The sequence below is a fragment of the Chironomus tepperi genome, unplaced genomic scaffold (genome assembly GCF_022539635.2).
Source record: "Chironomus tepperi strain 1889 unplaced genomic scaffold, CSIRO-AGI_Ctep_v1 contig_359, whole genome shotgun sequence".
Classification (NCBI taxonomy): domain Eukaryota; kingdom Metazoa; phylum Arthropoda; class Insecta; order Diptera; family Chironomidae; genus Chironomus; species Chironomus tepperi.
Genome location: NW_027226481.1, coordinates 2812900 through 2836460, shown reverse-complemented (window position 1 = coordinate 2836460; position 23561 = coordinate 2812900). Strand labels below are relative to the sequence as shown.

General features: G+C 31.5%; 1 protein-coding gene across 1 annotated transcript in view; it reads left to right on the top strand.

Moving 5' to 3' along the window:
- Positions 1-23561, top strand: part of LOC139094866 (monocarboxylate transporter 14) — a 35727-nt gene that overhangs the window by 4506 nt on the left and 7660 nt on the right. The window contains exons 2-4 of the mRNA XM_070646075.1: positions 16793-17474; positions 18687-18730; positions 18844-19114. Of these exons, the coding sequence (XP_070502176.1) occupies positions 17435-17474; positions 18687-18730; positions 18844-19114 (355 nt within the window). The 5' untranslated portion in view covers positions 16793-17434. The remainder of the gene's footprint in view (positions 1-16792; positions 17475-18686; positions 18731-18843; positions 19115-23561) is intronic.

Here is a 23561-nt window from a genome sequence, read left to right as displayed (position 1 = left end):
ATCATCAGTTTTTCTATTAATAGAACCAGAGATTGAAATCGTTTTACCAGAATCTGTTTCAATTTAGACGACGAATTACTAAATACGGGTATTAGTTCAGAATCGGCTTTATTTGATTCAGACTCGATATTTCGTGTACGACACTTGCAGAATACATTGTTAAATTTGACAGTCAAGTTAATCCGACTTCGTTAACTGAATAGACCAATTTCTACTCTCATTGAGTCAACCTAATTATGTTAATATAAATTACATCAGCCCTAACATCAGCTTTAGCGATTCGAACATCATTTACCTTTCTCAAGAACTAATATTCACATAAATCAAACCAAAACTCAATTCCAAACTCTTCATCTTCTTTCCTTTCTCCCTAATGACTTTCTGCAATTACTTTTCAAAACTGACATTTAGCTTCCATATCCAAAACATCTCATTAAATAGAAGAAAAAAACTTCGCAGAAGTCAAAGAAGAAATCCCACTTGTCAACTTCCAAAAATTCTCATCTTCCTCGCTTTCGTTCCATTAAGAAAAACCGAAAAAGCCGAACAAACAAGCTAGTATAATAACAGTGAAATGAATTTCGCAAAGATGACGCAATCATCTGATGAGCATGAAGGAAAAGAAACTGGTTTCTGTAGCAAACAAAACGTGATCATTACTTCCATCATATGCTTTCTTTCGCCACTCCAGTTTCTCTTTTCATTCTAATTCTTTAAAAAAATCTTCTTAAAAACTTTCCGATGAATTGATGGTTTTTAAGCAACTCTCGAGAAACATGGAATGAGAAAAAGGAAATAATATTCATTTCATATGGTCTGTTGTGTGCGAAAAAGCACAAAACAAAAAAAAAAAAAAAAATCATTCGCCGGCAGCGTGATTCTCGTTGAGGTTGACATTGAGTAAAGTTACGGCATTAATGCGAAATGTTTTTTTTTTTCTCTCTTTGTGAGTCAGACACAGCTAAAGTCAGTGATTCCTCGTCGAGCATGACGAAATAAAACACGAGTAAACTATTTGAGTAGAGGAAATAAATGAATGAATTTTCATGCGGTAGGGGTTTTGCGGATGGAAAATTGATTGGATTGAGGGTTTGGTTATGTGACCTAGGGTAGATATCGGGACCTAGGTTCTGGATACTATACTCAATTAGAGTTTAGGTCTATTATTCTTTTCTGGTTCTTTTAATCTAGTGTTTTTGAGAAAATGAGGAATAATGTACAGAACCCAGCTAACCCGAGCGACTCATCATGATCATCCTATGCACAGTGTCTTGAAGAAAGTCAAATGACCACTATGACGATAGGCAATGTCTACAATTGGGCCGTCGATAATATTTCGTAATAAATGCTATTACAATGTCATCCTCTCCTGGGCCACTCGAGGAATTGACTGGAACCTTAACTACACCTAATCTTCTAATTTCACAATATCCAAACTAATCAACAAACAAATCTTCAAAATAATATAATCCATCCAATTACAGATGATTCGTTATGAAATCGAATATGGCATGTGCTTAAAAAATATTGATGTTAATATAATTTACATCTTTATTCTTAGCTTACCCTCTGAAAACTTCATAAGTTGCAATATTAGTCAAATAATGCAAATTGAATATTTCGATCTGAAGGAGCTTATATTTTGGTGTCTCTCAGTCAGTATCGATTACTTTTATGATAATTTGTGATAATCAATTCGAAATTTAAGCTTAACATGCTAAAATATTTGACGTAATACAGTGAACAGCTGGTAGAGTCATAAACGAGTCAATGACATTTGCTGTAGTTGACTGTAGAGTAAGTGAATCTTGCTGTGAATCTGATGATTGTGTAAAATGTGAAATTTTGGGGATTCTATAAAAAGATTTTTAATTTTATTGGGATTTTCGCTTGTTACGGAACGTTTTAAAGGTGTCCCTATCAAAATACTGCTGAATTCTCAATCTCCAATCATTTAGCAATCATTAAAAACCGATAAAAATTAAAATTTTACGAATCCAAATAAGGGAAGTCAATTTAAATTCCATTTTATTTCCATTCAATAGAAAACAAAACATCTCAGACTTACAGACTCCACCGCACGACAATTTTCATATTCACATCTTCCCACTCATATCTCAAACAAATATTGAAATACAGGCACAATTTTGATCTCCATCAACTCCAGGTTTTGTACATAAAAGTACTGAATTTGAAATGTAAACAAAACATTAGAACAATTTTTCCAAGGTATTCGACTTCTCCCTAAACAAATAGTATAATCGAAATAATTTCACAGTCATGATCAAACTCGACTAGATTGTAAACAGGAAAGGAAAGCGAAAATAGCGAAGAAATTGCGAGAAAAAAATAATTCTTCACATCAAGTACAGCAGTTGTTCTCATTGAAAAATAATGTTTTCTTCCTACTTAATTCCTCAAATTCTTTTTTCCTTCTTCTGTAGCTGTTCTGATGTAAGAAGAGGTTTTGTGGCAATAAGAAGAAAATGATCGTAAAAATTTCATTAAAATGTGCACAATTTTCTGTTGAATTTTCAGTTAAACTGTATATTAATAAATGTTTATTTATTCAGGCAATAAAAAAATTACTTGCACTTCGTGTGGTGAATGATTTGGAAATTTACTGGCTGTAGATGGGCAATTTATGGAAAATTTAGTTGAAAATTGTTTGAAATTTCATTTTTGACAATTTTTGAAGTTGTAATTTTTAAATTTTGAATTTTTGAAAGCCATTGAGAATCAGATTTTTGAAAATTCGTGGATTTTGAATTTTTGAAAACCTTTAAAACTAGAATTCATGAACATTTTTAGAATTTCACGTCAAAAATCCACAGAGTTGAAAATACTGAAATGGAAAATCTTTTTTGAACTTTTTGAGTCCGAATTCCCTAAGTCCTGCATATTCAGTCTACGACAGACTAAAGCAATCACAATTAACTTTTATTATTTATCAACAATTATATCTTGTGTGATAATAAATCCAACAACTTTGATTTCGCAATCCATTTCCTTCATTCTTCTTTATACGGCTTTGTAACTTACCCATTAATTAAGCACATGCAAGATTTATTTCTTCATAATCAGTCGTAAACAAAACATTAATCTGTCTTCCATCGCATGCAATTTCTCAATCAAATCGAATTGAAATAAATTTATTAAACTTTCTACTTTTTTCTAACAAAACGAATAATATTGACAAACTTTGATGATTAAGTAAATGGGGAATAAAAAGACTTCCATTATATTTCTGTTCAAATCACGAAAAAAATCTTGATTTGATTCCAATTAAAATGAATTTATTATTGTATTGTGGATGAATGACATGCAGCTGGTATTAAATTGCTTTTAGAAGATAAATTAAAGAAGATTTTTATGAGGGTTTTGTCATTTGAATGAGTTGGTAAGGTACTGGATGGCATGAGGAAGTTGGATGTTTGAAGATAGGGCGACAGAGCTTATTATACGTGGTTTGCAAACGGGTTTAAGGAAGATACAATCAATTTTTAAAATACACACCCCGAGTGGACACGTAACTAGTTAAATACTTGACATTTACTAGCCTTTGAATTACCAGTTACTTACCAATGAACTAGACTTTGGAACTTGACATAGGGACGACTAATGACATATTTGGAACGTTCCATTTAACTAGACATATGTACAGTACTTATGTCTAGTTAATGTCTAGTCAACCATAACCGTTTAACGGACACGGAATTTGACAAGGAAGTTTTATGTATGAATATGAATTTATTTGTTAATTTAATTATTTTGGAAAAAGCAGAATTACACTTTCGTAGCTGCCATAAATAAATTAGCATTTTAGTAAGTCACAAAGTAACTAACTACTGCACTTTGGTAAAAGTCGTTGAATGCACACCATTTATTAAATTCTTTAAACATGTATTGAAAATGTGTGCAGAAAAATAATTGCACTTATAAAAGTGATTTCTGATTGCACTTGTGAAGTATAAGGTTTCATACAAATTTCTTTTTGTGATTTCTGCTTGCGCTTGTGAAGTATATGGCTTCAGAAAAATTTCTTTGGAAATTAACTTTCCATATGTCTAGTTAAAGTCTAGTTAATGTCTTGTTACATTGTCAAGACTTTTTTGGCAAGATAAATGGCTAGTCGAATCATGTCTAATACTAGATATTGACTAGCTGTGTCCACTCGGGCACGCTTTATTGAAAAAGGAGAACATAGTTAACTAAAGGAATGGTACTTAGCTAGCTACAGAAGGGGTACACAGCTAGTTATAAAAGAGGTTAATACTTAACCTTAGAAATTGTCTACAGCTCACTATAGAAGGAGTAGACAACTTGATTTTAAAAGGGTATACAGCAACTTATAGAAGAGGTAAAGGGATAACACAGCTGGTCATGAAAGAGGTATACAACTAGAGGTTCCAACTTACAAAGAAATAAATACAAATTTCAACTTCCAATTCCATTTAACTTTTCAACAGCACGGAACATCACGACAGCAACTTTTAAAAACATTTACTACTGTAATTTCCGACATTAAGCTACCAAGTCATCAGTTTCTTAACAATCTAACATCAAATGGTAAATAAAATGCAATTTTCATGAAACATTTCAACACAATTTTGTTTAGATGCAGCAGAAACTGCAATAAAATGAAAAAATTTAATGCCATGAAAAAAAGTAAACTAAAATAAAATAAAAATTAATTCACATAAGCAGTAAAAGTTGCTGCCATTGTAATTATCTATAAATTACTGTACTAAATGCTGTTTATGATACTTTCGGCAGTATGACATTGCTAAATGAATAAACAGTGAAAAGAGAATTTTTTATTGTCGTGGAACAAAAGTCGAATCTCGACTCATGTTATAATTTAACTTTATAATCTTTAAATATTAGCACAGCTAATTTTACTTTTTACGAATCGTAATTACATCACATGAATGACTAGCTCAAAGTACTTTACTGTGTTTATACTCAAAGTCTTTCAAACCAAAACAAGCCGACTGCTTTGTACTCCAAAAATCACAATTTGTAATCAATTCTTAAAAGCGTAAAAAAAAGTTTCCCTTATCGATAACCCAATGTTGCACGTGGTCATGTGCTGTATTGTTAATGAAAAAAGAAATGACGAGCTCAAGGTCTTCCGGATTAACGGATTTGTTACATTCTAAGGTTCACGTTTTTACAGTGCTGATCATCTTCATTTGAAGTGCTTTTTTTGGAATTTTTAAGTAGAAGATGAAATAAAGGAATGATTAAGTATTGAATGATATGGAATATGTGAAGTTATGTTGGAAGCAACACGTGAATTTGATTTGATGAGTTGGAATGCGGTCTTGGTTCTTTCAATATGAACTGTTCTGGATGTGATAGTGTAATACGGGAGGATCAATGGACATGTATTTCGTACGGAATAGTCGAATATAGTCGATTTCGAGCTTTGTTTGGAATTCCTTGTATTTGTGCAGAAGCCAAAGTTGGTCGGATATAGCCGCCCACTAGTTCACCTACCTTAAGTGGCTAACGACAAGTTTACGCCAAATATATCTACCTACATATCAATGTGAATACAGGGAAAAATCTCTTAAGGTTTTTTGAATCAAAAGCACCCAGATATACAGAATTAAGATTCCTATTGTAGGCGTTGCAGCTTACAGACATTAACGTCATTATACGATTTGTTTGGATTTTATTATGAAGATGAGATTTAGATAGGTTTACATGCAGTAGTTGGGGAAATCAAGCTACATAGCGTGTAATTGAATCACTTTTAGTCTTAATAGCTTTAGAATTGTTTATTAAAAATTAAATAATCTGTTTTGTTTTCAAAAAACTGCAAAATATTAATCTAATTAGACTAATTAAACACTAATTTTGATAATAAAGACAGTGAAAACAAAGCCTGCAAATTGAATGAAGAAACAATGTCGTATTTAGAGCACAAAATTTGATAACTGACTCCAAAATGTAGATTACTGCGTAATTTCTGTGTAGTAATGCTATAATTAATGTTCCTCTAAGGTATATATTTCAATATCAATAATTGAAATCCCTTTGAAACTACTAATTAAAATAATATTCTCTATCCAAAAAATATTCTACGTAATCCTTGACGTCATGGTTCTATATTGTGGAAAAAGAATCGTAAATCGATATCAACCTACAAAATATGAAGCTTCATCATACCATTGAATGTGAAAAAGTATTTTAAATTTATCTCTCAAGTTTTTCTTTCCGAAAATAGACAAACAAGAAGTTTGTTTCTATACGGAAGACTTGAAAATGAACAACAAAATATAAAAATATATCGATAATAGACAAAATTGTATGTCTAAGTTGACGCTTGTAAGGCTACTAGATAGTTTATGAGGAAAATGTTTATATAAATAGATAAAAAAGGGAGATACAGCTAATATTAGTCATTCAATTAACAAGTTTGCACAAGCTTCTATAAGCTTAAGTGAATGTTAAACAATTTTGAAGACTTTATTATGAAGGGTTTGAGAAGGAATTAGTTGGAGGGATTTAAAAGCTTTTAAACTTTATTTAAATTGATTTAAAATCTTTTAAAATTTAATTTGTTTTAAATTTTTGAAAAAACATTCAAAATTTAGAATTTAAAAAGTTTTCAAAATTTTAAAAATTTAAAATATTTTAAAAACTCTTCAATTTTCAAAAATATAAAAATTTATTAATTTAAAACTTATTTAAAAAAGAATTTTAATTTTAAACAATTTTTGTATTTTTTAAAACTCAATATTTTCAGGTTTTTAATTTTTGAAAACTAATTACATTGATAGCTTTCTCTATCTTTAAATTGTTCAAATTATATCTTCTCGAATAAATTTTATTATCCTTATTCATACAATTTTCTCATCATCATGATAGCTTCCAATTATCCTCAACCCACAAATACCCTCCCACAATTCAATTCATCCATAAGAAAACTCACAAAAAGCTTTTTTTAAAAAGCATATTTTTTGACTCAATATCGATTTTTTTCGCCTTCGACAACATAATAAATGTGGGACAAAGCCAACCAGCGCAATATATGCTCCTTTTATTTCATTTATTAACATAAAAGTTCATCGTCACGAAAACCTTTGTCAAAAGTGATTAAATATTGACTTCGTCTATTAATCATGATGAGGAATGAATTGACTAAATATCATGAATTGACATAATTAATGTGGATTGATAGCTAATTGAAGGCAATATTGGATTTATAGATAATTAAGAATTCGGTGTGTAATTGCCACTTGAATTGTTGTGCTGAATAAGTTTTTCAATAGAAAAAATTGTGAGAATTCCACTTGACGGTAAAGTGCTTAAGTTCCTTTTTGTTGTGCGTCTTTGTTTACTACATTATTGACAAATATTTATAGTATTTAGCAAATAATCGGTTGTAATTTAGGTGAGCTTTGTTTATTGGAATTGAAACTTTATGGATTGATCAATTTGTTGGTTTTTTGTTGACAATGAGTTGAACTTTTCAATTAAATGGCAACACACTTGAAGAATGAATGAAACTATGGGAAGTACTTGTGAGATTGATGATCGAATTCCTGATTGAGTGACCAATAACATCGTCCTGAATATTTCATTGCTTTACCCATCATTTTAGAATCTCAACTTCGATTTCTAACCCAAGCTAACCTTAATGCAACAGCATATCGACTGCTTATCGACTTATCAACATAATTTATTCATACAAGCACTCCTCGTTACAATTATCCTACAATTCTAGTTTCCCGAATGTCACCTTCAATGTGTCAATATCCTTAGCCCTCAAATAACATTTTTCATCAATATCTAATCACATCACCTAAATCTCAATCACCTCAATTTCCATTTATTGTCAGTCGTTTACCTCTTGATTGGTTTGATAGGCTAAGCAGCGCAATTAATATCAATAATAATAACGTGTAACATTTACATACATTTATGATTCCATAAATTTGAATTCATAATTTATTGATTCATTAATTTGTTTGTCGTAACCGCAAAACCACAATATGAATTGTATTGAATGTATCATTTGTGGATAATAAATAACTAGAGATAATGATTCAATAAAAACTTTTCATTTGTTTTGCATTCTTTTTGTAATGTGAAAAGTGTGGTTGGAAATGGCATTTGAATGATAGTATAGAGCGAATTCTTGGGGTTTTGAGTTTCTAAAGAATTTTTGTAATTAATTTGAGTTCTAAAAAGTTATTGTATTACACATTGTAGCTTGAAAGTACAAGTTTAGCTCAAATTGAAACGAAAAATTAAATTTTGAAAACACATGATCTTTAGTCTCCATATCAAAAGTTTGAATGCATATTTTGACTTAATTAGATATAATCAAGATACAAACCATTGAGTATTTGAATCTTTAACCCGGAGCAAGCGATATTCATGTGAATTTTGATGTTAAAAATACTGTTTTGTTGAAAATATTTCAAAATTTATTTCTAACTATTGAAATATAACCTTCAATTCCTTATAAAAACAATCAATATCCAGCCAATATCAATATAACAAGAAAATCTCATTACCATCTACATGAAATGCTTCCTTCATAAGTTTGTCAACATGTCTGTTACTAACAAAGGAGAGTCGTTCATTCAAATCATTTCCATTCCATGATAACGAAAAAAAAAAAATGTAATTTAAATAACAATGAAAAAATTATCGATGTCTGATTTGCAATGAATAAATTGGAATTCTCATGAACTTGAGTTTCATTAGGGGATCATTTATGAATGACATTAAACGTTCGACCAGATTGTCGGAGCACAATTGGTTATTTAGTGATTGACTTGCTAACGTCATTCACTAAAGACCCTTCATCGATTTTCAAATTCGCGAAAAACCAATCTGCATTCAACCAGATGTTTTACATTACATTTTTACCATTCTGTGCCGTGCCAACGACATTTTATCGATTTGCAGCACGTACAGTAATATTTATACATGTAATAATATAGTTATTGCATTTCGCTCAATGACTCTTGTAATGGCAATGCATTCAACAAGTTTATGAATCGAACGATGAAAAGAAACAGAAGAAAAAGCTTTTTTTTTGAAGTGTCAAACGTAGAAAAAGAGATTCCAACAGCGAAAGTGTGTACAGTTTTATAATAGTCGGGGGCGTCAGATGACTTTTGGGAATGTGAATGAAAAATTTGGTAAATATGTGTTCAGTTGTACACTGACAAACATAAACAGCATGCAGTTGTTGTTGTATTATTGTTTACGATATCGTTCGGTCATGTTTGCTGCTAATTCAGTGAACGACTTCCTAGATTAATTTTGGAGAACTTCCAAGTGTTTTTTGCTAGTTTAGATAATTTTTTTAACAGCTTAATCAGATGTCATTGCACATACAATGTTGCTTTATTCAGTTATTTTTGTTTGACCACAAAATACATACATTAGAAGTAAGGATTAGTACTAAAGTTCAGAATGCTTACAATTTGAGGTTAAACTCTGCATACAAAGCTTTTATGGTTGTAATTCTGTATAGTCTTCTAAATGACCTACATTTACATGCATTAATTTTAGTAATATATGCACTACAATAGCTTGACATCAAATTTATCTTCCTACCATCCTTCCTTAATATACATAATGCTTAAAAACCGAAATAAACTGAATTTCAGAATAATTCATGGGATTTTTCTCCTTGCATTTCTCAAATCTAAAACAAAATTGCTCTTTTACATTATTTATTCTCAATTTTTTCAGTTCAGCATGTAATTTTAACAATTTAAGATTCTTAGTTCCATAAAATGGTGGAAAATTTTTTTTGATTAGCATAAAAATGAGAACTTTAATAATACAAAAGAAGCGCCACAGAGCTTCAATGTCATACAGAAACTCATGTCAACCATAAAAATGTAAATTAGATGTATTTGAATTATCGTTATCGTAGCTTAATGTTTGATAATATCAAATAATATGTAACACAAGTTTGAATTATCCGAGATTTTGTGTTCGTGTGTCTGTGTTTAGTATGCTAATGCTATGACTACAGAGATAATGTAAGATTGAATGACTTGATGCTTCCTTACAATTTAGGCAGCTTCCGAGAGGACAACTTGATACTTTCTTATCATTTAGGCAGTTTACGAGAGGACAACTTGATAAAATGTCAAGTTAGTAACTAGACTTAATGACGAGAAATGACAAATTTTAGGAACGTTCAGGAGAAAATGTCTAGCTTCTAACAAGACATTATGTCAAATTGTCCACTTGTGGTAGTTCTCAAAATGAATCCCATTGGACAATAAAGTACTCTTGTATAATGTCAATATTGTAAAAGTGCAGCTAGTGAGTCTTTAGTACAAGAAGTTCAAGAAAGAGAGTCAATCAATAGCAATGACTTCTAGAATTCAGGACATTACTTGAAGTAATTTACTTCATACAGCTATTAAAGCAGATAATTAGTGATATTGCTAAACTTAATAAATGCTCTTTTAGCTTAATTGAAATGGAAATGTTCGAGTTTCATTTATAAAAAGGTTAATTACTTCTAAATTGGGTTTCCCGAAGTGTAGAACTCGACAAAACTTCCATACACGGTTTCAAGAGCAATTACTTCAGAATCATTAGAATTTTAAGTTGTCAAACATAATCACAACCTATTATGTCCAGAAAATAGAGAGTAAAATTGGATTATTGTTGCTAAATTGTAGATAGAGTCTATACAAATTAATTTCCAGTCAATTTTGAGCTCATTTCATCCAAATCGACCTTCACATTACAAATAGATACTAAACATTTGTTAGCAATAACTTTTTTTGGCACTATCATCAATGTATCAATAATTGCTATCACACCGTACCTCAGTTGTACATGATAATCACCTTGTACGTACAATAATCACAACAATATTCTGCTTTCTGTTCATTTTTTTATCGATTTTTCATTCAAGAGGAAATCATTGAATGTATTTGTTTTAATTTCCGAAAGATAAACTGAGTTACTGGATTATGAGAAATTTTTACTCGAGTGAATTAATCAAGTTTAGTTCTCCTTATCACACCCATCAATAAACTGTGAAGTACTTAGCGATAATGTCAAGTGGCACTTCGAATATGAATTTTGATTAAGTGTTTACGATTTTGTAAGAAATTATTAAGAATTAAAGGATGAATGAAGGCATAATTTGTAGGCAGTTTGAAAGTTTCTTAAGCATACGATTATCCGCCTATATTATAGCATATCATCATGAGAAAAATCACACATAAGAAGCTTTATATTTTGAAAATGTTGAGCATTCATGTGAAGGAAAATTAATATGTGTAATAAATGTGATTTTGTGTGAAAAGTACTAACAACTACTTTGTTGGGTTGTGATTACTCTCATTAAGAGGGTAGCACGAGCTGTACACAATGGAAAGCCAGCATTTTTGTTGTAAAATTGGTTCTAATCCTGGACATGGTTCCATTGATGGTATTCGAGCAAATATGATGTGCTGTTCGGGTAGGGGTAGGGAATGGAAGTTAACAATTAGGTCTTGATGTCATATGTGGCATTAGCAAGCATTTTTCACATGATTATTTATGTAAAAAACATTAAAATTTCCATTTTATGATTGACTTCAGTATTTTATACTCCCACTAATGCTTAGTGACATTTTACAACCTCACTGAAATGCATCATAAAGTTTTTAACCATCCTCGCTTGTCCTTGCTACAAAATAAAGTAATTTCCCACACAAATTGAGTCATTATTCACTCATATCCCAGAAAATTTACGATTTAGAATTATAAATAGAGCTTAAAAGTGCGACAAGCCATAGTTTGCTTGATTATATCATGCGATTTTTTACGGGAATTAAAATGTCACCAATTATATAATTTGTAAGTACGTGATAATGATGCATGCTCAAAAATAATTACGTATAATAATATCGTATATTAAATTCCATACAATATAGAACATTCCAATTGAAAAGTAAGGAGCAATTTGTATTGTAATTGTATAACGTTGTAACTAAATATTTGTAATAAGCGTTGAAAAATTAGTAAAAACTCACGTTTCATGAATGTTGATTTAATGTAGGTGGTGTGATAAGGTAATGTTGGGTTGTGATGGGTCGTTTGGAATTTTTAAATTCATGCAATTATGTGAATGGTCTTGCATAAGTGATGTGGTAACATTTGGAACATTATTGATCTTTATTAATGGCACGTTCGGAAATTACGAAGCTTTGTAGAATGAGGGGTAGAAATGGGACCATTTCGAGTCTATCCTAATCTGATTTACCCAATTTCCAGCACAATAATCAGTCCATCACGCCACGAGCTTAACACTTTTCAATATCGCAATACATTATGCAAAACAAAAAGTGTGATAATATCTATTTAAATTTATATTTCAATTGGATTGCAAAAAAAAATAGCGATAACGAGAATAAGAAGTAGGAAATTAAAATAAAAAGTCATTTGCAAAGCTTAGCAAGGAGAAATTTAATCGATAAACGTGCATCGGAAATTTCCGCAACATGAATAATAATGCTTTTATTTTGCTAACAAACAATGATTTTAATTTATTTCTACACTTTTTTTCATATTACAACATGATTCATTTGCTATGTGTTATTGATTTTTATTTGTTTTTTGTGGGTAGCATGATGATTTGTGATGAATGATTTGTCAGTGAGTCTGTTTTTTGAAAAATTTGGAATGAAATGATGGAATTGCAATTTTTTGAATGATTTTGAAAGGTTTTTGAAGATTGAAAATGGTTTTTGGAGATTTCTGGAAGGCAAATTGCGTAGAATAGATGAAAATCTAGTTGGACTAACCTAAGTACAGCCCTAAGTCTGCATAACTCTACCTCAAAGTCTGATTTATTCGAATCCAGATTTAAATCTAGTTGGACTAATCTTAGATCTGCATAGCTCTAGCTTAGAGCCTGATTTGATCAAATTCGAATCTAAATCTAGTTGGATCAACCCCAATCCAGCCCCAGGTCTGTATAACTCTAGCCCATAGTCCGATTTGATCGAATCCGGATTTTATAGAATTAGTAATGTATTTTAGATTTGTTACAAAATCTAAATGCGCTCAAACCATAATTCACCTATACAAATCCCCACAACTTACCAACAACCCCATCGCCTGATGGAATTTCCAAATGAATCACACAGCGTAGCACAACATCATGCATTATTGATACAGATTTTTCCATATAAAAAAGTATTAAGAAATAAATCTAAAAATGCGATAAGATCAAAAACAATTTTTCCTTCAGATTGTTGATGAAATTGAATTATATCTATTAAATATAACAATCGATGCATGATAAATCAATAATGTCTTAACGGAATGCTTTGATTACAAACTTTGTAAGTTATCCTATTGAAACTTTTTTTCCTTTTATTGCTTAACAATTTATGAGTGCTTAATACTTGTGATAAAAAATGGCATTTAAGAAATTTTTACATTGTAACAACTTAGTTTTCTGGAATAAGAATACATACAGCTCGTGTTACAAAACTTTATGCTATTTATTTCTTGTCGTTGGTCGGTTTCTCTGTCGTCATTTACTTTTTTATTGATTTTACTTTGTTGTCACTTGCACATGACTATTGGGTACAGTGTAAGAATTTAATCTTGAAAAAAGTAAAATTATTGATGTATGAAAATTCATTTCATAATATAGATTGCGTAATTGGCTCTTGTGTATATAGAATAGCAAATTCATAGCGGTGATGATTTATTAGACGTAAAAATCAATGATATGAATAGCTTTCAAGTGTAATTACTTGAATAAAATGATTGCAATGCAATATTGCTGCAAATTATGTAGTTATTAGACTAGCTAGGAACTTCAACGTAATTTTATTTCCAAGCAATTACAATTCATTCAATGAAATACCTAAAATTTCCACAAGCATAAGCATAACAAACTGCCAACATTCGTTATCATTCGATATCTTAATCCTACCGCCTGCTGTTAGCAAATTCACGTTTTTGTACACCGTTTATGCATTGATATGAAATTGATACACTAAAATGCACACACAAGGCTAAAATGTGTTGAGATATAGCTCGAATAACGCGTGTGTTCCGGAAGCTTATCAGCTTGTGATAAACTAATGTCTATGAAAATAACAAATGACGTTGGCTAAGGAATTGAATTTTTTTGTTTACTTAGTTTACTGGTTGTGCAGATTATTTCTGAGTCATGGCTTAGTCCGGTTTGTAGGGTCTTCTATCTGTCATTTAAAGGTTAAGGCTTCCTGGTTCACACATACTGTATTAACCAGAGCCTGGCAAGATCACTTTGTGGCTTGGATACCGGGAGTAGATGAAGTTGATACATGGTGTAGAAAGGCTAACTGCAATGCATGATTGCATATATATGTTAAGCATATACTCCTTAACTGCCTTAACTTTTGGACGCCATGTGGCAGCCACTTGACAACGATGAATAATTTTTCAAACTATGATATAACTTTCCAAATCATATCTAGTCTCTAACCCAATTTTCATCCAAATCAGAAATCTGACGATCTTATTTTAATAACAACGTGCGAAAAAATCAAATTTAACATTCTCATGATACCACCTGAGTGCTAATGAGTTTCAAATTGATCAAATAATGATATTTACAATATCATTTTACACACGAGCACACAAATTTTATACAGTTTTTGCTCGATTTCATTATAAATTTCTAGATTATTTTGACTGAATATTGAGTGTTGCTTAAATGGTCATTAACCTCTGGAAGCTCGATTTGATGTTGTCGTCAACACATCAACAGTGTTTTCTAGATGCATAAATTGAGTATTTGGTGACCCGAATAGCACAAGTCAGTTAATTGATTAATTTTGCGGCTCCAGGTCGGTGTGACGCTGACTTGTTGCTGGATATGATTTGAATTGTCGACTTACTTACTTAATTCGCTGGCCGTACAGATCAAGTGTCAGGTTCGGCCTCAGATTGACGGCTTGATACCGCATTTTGGATCGCCTATCCAGCATGTGCTATTCGGTTCTGAAACCCAAAAGCCAAGAGAATCAACACAATAGCTTTTCTTATCCAATATTCCTCTCATACTTCCATTAAACCCCCCAAGGCAAGAATCATCATCCCTAAAGTTCAAAGATACAAAACCACAAAACATTGTATGACTTCCGTTAGACAGCAAGGCTTCCATTACTGATAACATTCTTGTTTACAATATTATATAACGAACATTTTACTATCAAGTATGCATTTTGTGGTCTGTTCGAGTGATTCCTAATTATCTTCTAGTAGTTTATCGTTCATCCACTTAAGGCTGTTTACGAACATTCGGAATCAATATTATTGTGGATAAGCAAATATTTTCCCGTGTCACAAAAACACATTTTTGGTAGCTCATTTTTTTTAGCTGAGAATGTAAACATTTCAATAGAATCAAATTCCAATTCACAATATCAAATTCACATAAACAAGATGACTCAAAAGCTAATTTTTTTTTTTGTGTATTATTTACTCTCGAACTTGACATTTTCAATTTACGTTAAATGAATTTTCGAGTAAATTTCCAAATAATATTGTGTCTCGCGCTCGGTAACGGTTGTTTTGCATTGACATTAATTCATTTGATATCAGTGACGTCATAGAAATTCGCAGTAAATATTTAAAAGACAATTTATCGACACTAAAAAATCACGAGCTCTAGAAAAATATAAAATATCGTCATATTACCAATGAAAACCTTCCCTAACAACAGAGATAACAAGATGTGCTCTCAGATGTGATGAAAATATAAAATCTGTATGTTTTTCAATTAAGATAAAAAAAGACGCTGTTGAGTTTGACTGATGATGTAAGAGATGATAGGGGAGATGAGTGGATGGAGCGCATTTTTGTGAGGTTTGGTACTTGGGAGCTGTTGAGGTAGACTTTGAATTTGTTAAGTTGAAGTTTTGGATCCTAATAGGCAAAGAGCATGATTTTATGGTACAGAAATGACATTTACGTACATAGATCGGTCTCTTGGCCTGTTAGAGGGAGTTAGTGAGTTTGAAATTAAGATTGTCTTTAAGGATTTGAGGCTTTGATGCTAAAGCCATGTCTTAGAGGAAGGAATGAGGAATTTCAAGCTTGTTCTTGGAACTATTTTCACCTTTTTTTCTATAAAATTATGTAATTTTCGGGATATGTCGTCATTGGATTGGGATCTATAATGGTCTATCAACTGTATATCATTAAGGGTGCCCCCAAAAAGCCCCTGATTGCTCAGTTGTAGGAACATGCGACCATAAATCGAAGGACGTGGGTTCCAATTCACACTCAGGATCCGTTATTTCGAATTATGCTGTTTCAGTTTGATTATAGTTTTCGAAATTGGTACCAATTATATATTTTCATATATAAATTCACCAAGTTCCTTACTTTGACTTTGATGCTTTGTAACAGAGTTGCCAGGACTCCATTGTGACAGCAAATCCACAAAATTTATGTTCACTTCATCAAAGTCCTGCCAATTCTGCTTTGTTGCAATTAAACCAACCCAAACCAGCATAAACGGTCAAAAACATTAAAATATGGCTAATCATCTTCATATGACGTTTCGGCTAAGCAAGACTGAAACTATGTTTCAAACACATTCTGTCGTCATTGTCACAATTCATCTTTATATCATTTTTAATATCGAAAAATTTAATAACTCATTCACTTAGTGTATGATAAAAATAATAATAGTTGACTCATATATTCTCTTCAATTCTATTTCTTTTCATGTACACCATCACAATGACAACGGACAAAAAAATATATAAATTCACATCAACAAAAATAACAGAATGGAGCCGTTGATAAAACAAAATAACAACAAAAATAATATTATATTCGATTGTACCACATACAAAACTACAGCGACGCTACTCAATGTTAATCAACAAACTATCCATCAACATTCCGTATCATATTTAAGCTCAAAGTGGTCACAAAAAGGAGAAGTTAAGCAACAATCATTGACAAAGCTTATTGATGCTGTGCATCAACAACAGACACGGAATCAACTGCTAATTTTATGATAATTACTGAAAAATAATTTTTATCATTTTTAATTAAAGTGAAAATTATCTTAATTTTTAAAAAAATTATAAAAATCGTCGATTTGTGAAAAATTAAATTTATTTTTTTGTGAAGTGTTGAGTGCTGTTACCGAAAAAATTTATCGGGTACCAAAAAAAGTGAAGCACTGCTTGAATCTCAAGCATTCTAAATAAATTCTGCGAACCTAAAAACTCACGTGGAAAAAATTAAAATTGTACGAAATTTCATAAAAAGCCTCAACCATCAAAAGTGACAAATTATACGTTTCAGTAGGCAAACATTTGACATTAATTATAAGTTCATAAGAAAGTGACAAACAAAAAAAGTGAATTGTGTTGATAAATTAAACAAACAAGAGAGAAATTAAATTAAATTAATTAAAGCTATGGATAAACCACGACCAGTAAAGATGATTGCACCCGATGGTAAGATTATTGATCTGCTTTTTTGAGGGGAGATTGTTCATTAATGACGTCAATCAGAAAGATGCTAAATTGTGATAATTTTGTAAATTTGTGAGCTGAAATTGTATTTGTTTAAAATTATTTCGAAGTGCTACATTGAAACTAAGGAGTTGATTAAGTGAGAATTCATTATAGCATTGAAGCGCAACTTGTGTGCTGCGTCACACTTTAGATTTGCAGTGTATCATGGCTCAAAAATGATTAGCCTTCAATGCATTTGAGTATACTCTAGTGAAGTGATGGGCAACCTGTGTCCTGAGGTACACTGATGTGTATATTTTGACTATGGCTCCTTGAGATATTCTTGGAAAAAATATCCTAAAGATCCTCTACTCTTTGTGCTTCTTAATTATCAAACGTCTTAAGTGAACAACCTCATGTTTTGATGCTTGTGTTTGCGATTTTAATGATAAATAAATGGTTTAATATGTGATAATCAAACTTAATCTGCATTGTCAATATTTTTGAGGTTACAAAATAATTAGTAAGATGTAGGATAATCCCTAATAGACAATTAGCATAGTCACTTGAATTAAATTGTTCTATGACTATACTTAATCAGTATAATTGAGCATACTGATTGATTTTGATTTCGATCAACTTTTTACAGCAAAAAATGAGTTTCGTCGCATTCCCGAGTCGAAAAATGAGCTGTAACTAGTTGATGGCAAGTTAACGTCCAGTTTATGACTAGTTCTAACGTATTTTTGTCCACTCGGTCTTGTGTTGCTCGGGAATATTGTCCTGCATCATGCGCCATCCAAGTCCTTTTATCAAACATTTAACAAACCTTTTTAAACTCTATTTCCATTAATTTTGAACGAATCACGTCAATAACATCCAAAAATGTTGACATAAAATTCAATATCCGTTCATATTATCTGCAAAACATTTTAATCACAAAAATATTGACTGTTCGACAGTTTTGATTAAAATTTCTCATGAAAAATTCATATTTGCAACAAAAATATAATCAAGATACAAAAAGATGAATTTATTGCCCAAAAATATTAATTCAACCTCTACGTTTGTCTGAAAATTTATGAACTTGATGTACATTAAACCTCTGTTTATTTACCCCAGTCGCAAATATCAAATCTTTTGTTGATTTGTTTATTTTAAAAATAAATATTAATTAAGTAAATATTTTTACAACTTATTTTCTCCATTTAGGTGGCTACGGTTGGGTTGCAACATTTGGTGTTAGCTTAGTTAATGTAAGTATATTAAATATATTTATGGGCATTTTAATTACCATTTTTTGTATGAATTTATGTGCCTTTTGTGAGATTTGTTAATTAAAATTCAAATATTATATTCCTCTTTACAGCTTGCAACACGCTCAATTGAACCATCATTTGGTTTACTCTTTGGTGATCTCTTGCAAGATTTAAATGTTGGTACAACAGGCGCAGCTGTCATCATTAGCATGCTCGACATTATGATGAATTTTTCAGGACTCTTTGTTGGACCTTTACTGAAAGAATTCTCATATCGTAAAGTCGCAATCGTTGGATCACTTTTATGTGCATTGGGACTTGCACTGACATCAACAGCAACCAGCATGGCACACATTCTAGTAACATATTCAGTCATAAATGGTAAGTCTCATATCAATCGTAATTTTATAATCAACTTTTTTTTCCATTAAAACGTGACTAACTCAGTTTGATGGTGGATTATTAAACGAGGAAGTTCATTATTGTCATGAATAAAAATGACAACCTGAACAGTTTTTTTTGTCATGTGTTCATGTGTCTTTCATCTGCCATGTCAGTGCATAAATGTCTTTCCGTTAGCAATATTTCTAGGTATTAAAAGTATTATGAAATGTATGGGATTTTTTGGAGGCTGTTTTATTGGGTGGGAGTTAATTTTAGGTATAGTAAAATATGAGAAGTTATGTTGAATGTAGGGATACTTTAATGATTCTAATGGTTCATGTTAATGTGATTTTTAAACAAATTTGGGCAATTTAGGCAGTTTCATGGCATGACATACTTAGAACACCTGAATTCTCATATGAAAACATGAATTAGATCCATTTTGTGTCCAATTCAGGTCATAGGATCAATTAGAAAGCATTTTAAGTTTCTACCCAAATAGCCCAAGTCGGTTAATTGACCCAAAATCCGGTATCAGTCCAGTGTGGCTCTAGATATCACATTATCGTTGTCATCATTTCCTAAATTGTGCTTTAAATTCTATTCCACTTCCAAAAAAATGCTCCTAAATCACCAATTTTCCCAAAAGCAAACTCACAACCATTTCCCAGCTTGGAGACATGCCAAGCTTCTGTTAATGTGCACAATAATACATTTTCGCTTTCCGGTAGTTGTATTTAAGGTAGAGCACAAAAAATTCAATGTCGTCCAAATATTTGCATCGATTTTTCACATATCTGTTCGAAAAAATTGTTTTGTCGATTTGGTTTCTGACAGATTAATATTTTACAATTGGAATATCGAAGAGTATAATTCACTGTATTGAAAAACAGTTATCAGTTGTCCCAGTTTTTGGGAAGCATCTTTTGTGACTTTGTTGGGATTTAAAATAGAAAAACTTGCAAAACATCCAGATCAGATAACAGAAAAGTTTTTACTCTTACCGTGGCTTAATCCCCAACAACAAATCCACATCGTTATTCAACCAACGACCACATTTTCAATGTCAATATCATGACTATTAAATATGGCCATAAAGAATCGACAAGTTTGAATTTAATGTCGAATCGAATTTATTGATACTTGTGCCAATTAAATCCATATGTTTCTTACAAGAACCAGCCTAAAGATAACAACCTGATTATGTAAGAGAGAGAACTTCTTTTTTGGCATGAAACGTGAGTTGAAATCGTAAATCAGAAAGTATCTTTCGTGCCTTACATTTTGCTGTCTTTTGTTTTGTTGTGAGGAGCAAAAAGGAACGAAAAGAGGAAAATAAAACCGGTTTTATACTGAAAGAGAAACGAGAGTAATGAATAGAAGATGATTATGATGAGTTTGATGGATGGATATGGGATAAAGAGATGGTTGATGAAAGTAAACAGGTTCTTATTGAAGAATGAACAAATTGAAAGAAGTTAGTGATGCATGAGATGATTTGGCGCAGTTTTTTGAGTTTTATTGGATGTTGTGGGTCATTATGTCTGGGATGAGATGGGTTTACTTGCTTGGATACTTTGCTGGTCGTACTGATCAATTGTGGTTAATGGCCTAACTCAAATATCGCCTGAAATTGACCCTATCGTTGGCTAAAGCTTGTCAATTTCCAATACAAAATGCAATACTCCCTAACAGACAAAGAGTATGATTTAATACTACAGAAAACCATTACAATACCTAAAATCAGTCTCTTTGCCTCTTAGGGACATCTGTCAACAGAATCCTTCCAAGAAGACATTTCTGTTAATTGAATGTATTTGCAATTAAAATTACTAAACTAAGGTTATCAACTCGACAACTGAGAATTAGAAATGTGCTCATAATGCACTTAATCATTCATGTTTCAAGTGCAGGTTTGAATCCTATCATTTCTTAGAATTCAAAAATTATACAGTATCTCATTCCACTTTATTGACTGCAGGCTGAATTCTGTAGTCTTTAAATATATGCTCATCATTTCAGTAAATGTGATTCTAATAAGGTTGCCCCAGGCGAATCTTCAACTTATGATCATTACGTCAGCTTTCCTATAATTGGGTACCAAATGCTAAGCAACCAAATCGTATTACATAGCTCATGTTGTTCCTTCTTAAAAACAAAACTGAAATCAATAAGCCATCTCGAATAGAACCATGATGCACAGGCACAAATACTTAAAAATTAATCAGTCGTAAGCTTCAAAGATAAACATACATTTAAGTTGGACTAATGTGCAATCAATGGAATTATAAACCTAATGAACTGGCAAATTAAAGACCGCATAGCCCATATCAAATCGGTACATAAGCTTCTAAACATCCCCGCAATGTTCACTGCATTAATTTCAATTAAACAATGTAGAGAAGATAGTTGCCCGAGCGACACAAATGGGGAAGGGTCCGGTATGGAGGTTTTATGGCTCCACAAGACCAAATGTCGTTCATAGAGCTGCCAAACTGAGGCTAAATGGCCACATGAAAGCGACTTCCATTTGGTAACAATTCAAGAGGTTTAGTGGAGCATTAAATGCTGCGTGACGGACATTTCTTCATTTGTGTCACTCGGGCTACACCAACTTACATAAATTCTATAATAATCTACAAGCTCCCACTTATATAATCCCGTACTAAGAATAACAATACCTCAATATAATTTAATTACAAACTACAAAAATAGCACACAAAACAAAATTTCAATTGTCATTGTCCAACTGTCGAATAACCACAAAAATATAAATAAATAATTTTTAAAAGCCATTGATTGATTTACCACATTTGCAGCAACTGGTTTCTATGCACATACATAATATTCTGTTTCTCTTCCTTTTTACCTTGATTCGCTTGCATTTACCATGAACTTGACCTTGTTTATGCTGTTTGCATCGACAAGCGCTTCATGAATTTTATAACACAAAAACGTCACTTCCAATAGTTTTGTTTCTACAACTTTTATTACAATTTATTTGAAAAAATATGAGAGAAAATTCTTTATGTGGATGCACCTTGCATACGAAATGATGCACGGACATATTTTCTCATTAAATATTGGAATCAACCTTGAACTTTATCTAGTGAAACAGACATAAAAATGAGATAAAGAAGCTCATTTTGCTGCACAAATTATGTAACAGCTTTGATATGTGGTTGGAAAATGAGCTGACATTTATGATACTTTTTTATTATTTTTAATTTTAATGTTTCGTGATGATATTATCATAATGAAAATGCTCCCTGTCGCCAATTCTGTTTATGCAATAATTTTCATATCGTTTTTCTCTATGAGCTCTTCATGTACTTTTATTTATTTTGCATATATTACAACCTTTTATTATGCTTTAATCTCATTAATATGAAATGAACTTGTCATTAAGTAAATAGGATTTTAAAGATTCTTTTTTTTATAAGTTTCATAATATTCATTTGGCTATACTTGGTAGTGAGTCGCAGGGTTGGGTGGTTGTGAGGTAGTGAATAAGTGTCTTGGAACTTTCCCTGGTCAAGCTGAACTCAATGTTTCCCTATCCCATCTCCCTATCCCATCTCCCTATCCCATCTCCCTATCTCATCTCCCTATCCCGTTCCCTATCCTATTCCCATCCTTGCACATAATAAGTGAACATCCCCATCCATATTCCCAATAATTCTCCACATCTCCTCCAAAAATCCCAAATTAAACAACATCCTTCAAAACTCAAAAATCCCATTAATATCAATCAATATCAACTTCATAATCTTACGGCACCAACCATGTCTCGCAGGATGTTTCCATTATGAATAAAAATCACTCGAGGATATTTGCCATGTGTACAAATAATCATAAACGTGAGCGCATTTGTTGTGCTCATAAAAAGAAAAAAAGAAATTGTTGTTTAGCTTTTATAGTGTTGGATATAATAATAATAAACTGAATAATAGACAAGGATAAAATGGAATAGAGTACGGGGTGTACATTTATTATTTGCTTTAAGGAAAGATTTTATATTATCTGATAAAAATGGGATATCTAATGGATATGAGATGTGCTTTAAATTGATTTTTATAAAAGTTGGAGTCTTTAAAAATTTATTAAAACTGCTATTGATACTGAGATGCTGCATAGTGTTGAATATGCTTTAGAAGGTTCTGCTACATTAAGCTTGTAAAGTCAAACCAGCAAGTTCAAATACTGAGTAGTTAAGTAAAAAGGATGAAGGTCTTACTGAGAAATTGATTTCTATCATTATTTTGTATGATTAGATGCAGCACGAGCATGATTAATAATAAAACTGTCAAGGGAACTTTGGAGATCTCTGTAACTACGCTTACCACAATTTTATCATGTAGCTGTCATGATAAAGACAAGAAACCTCAAGCATTTGATTGTTATTCTGACTATTTGGTTGTTCTTTCGTGTACAACAGTCAGGA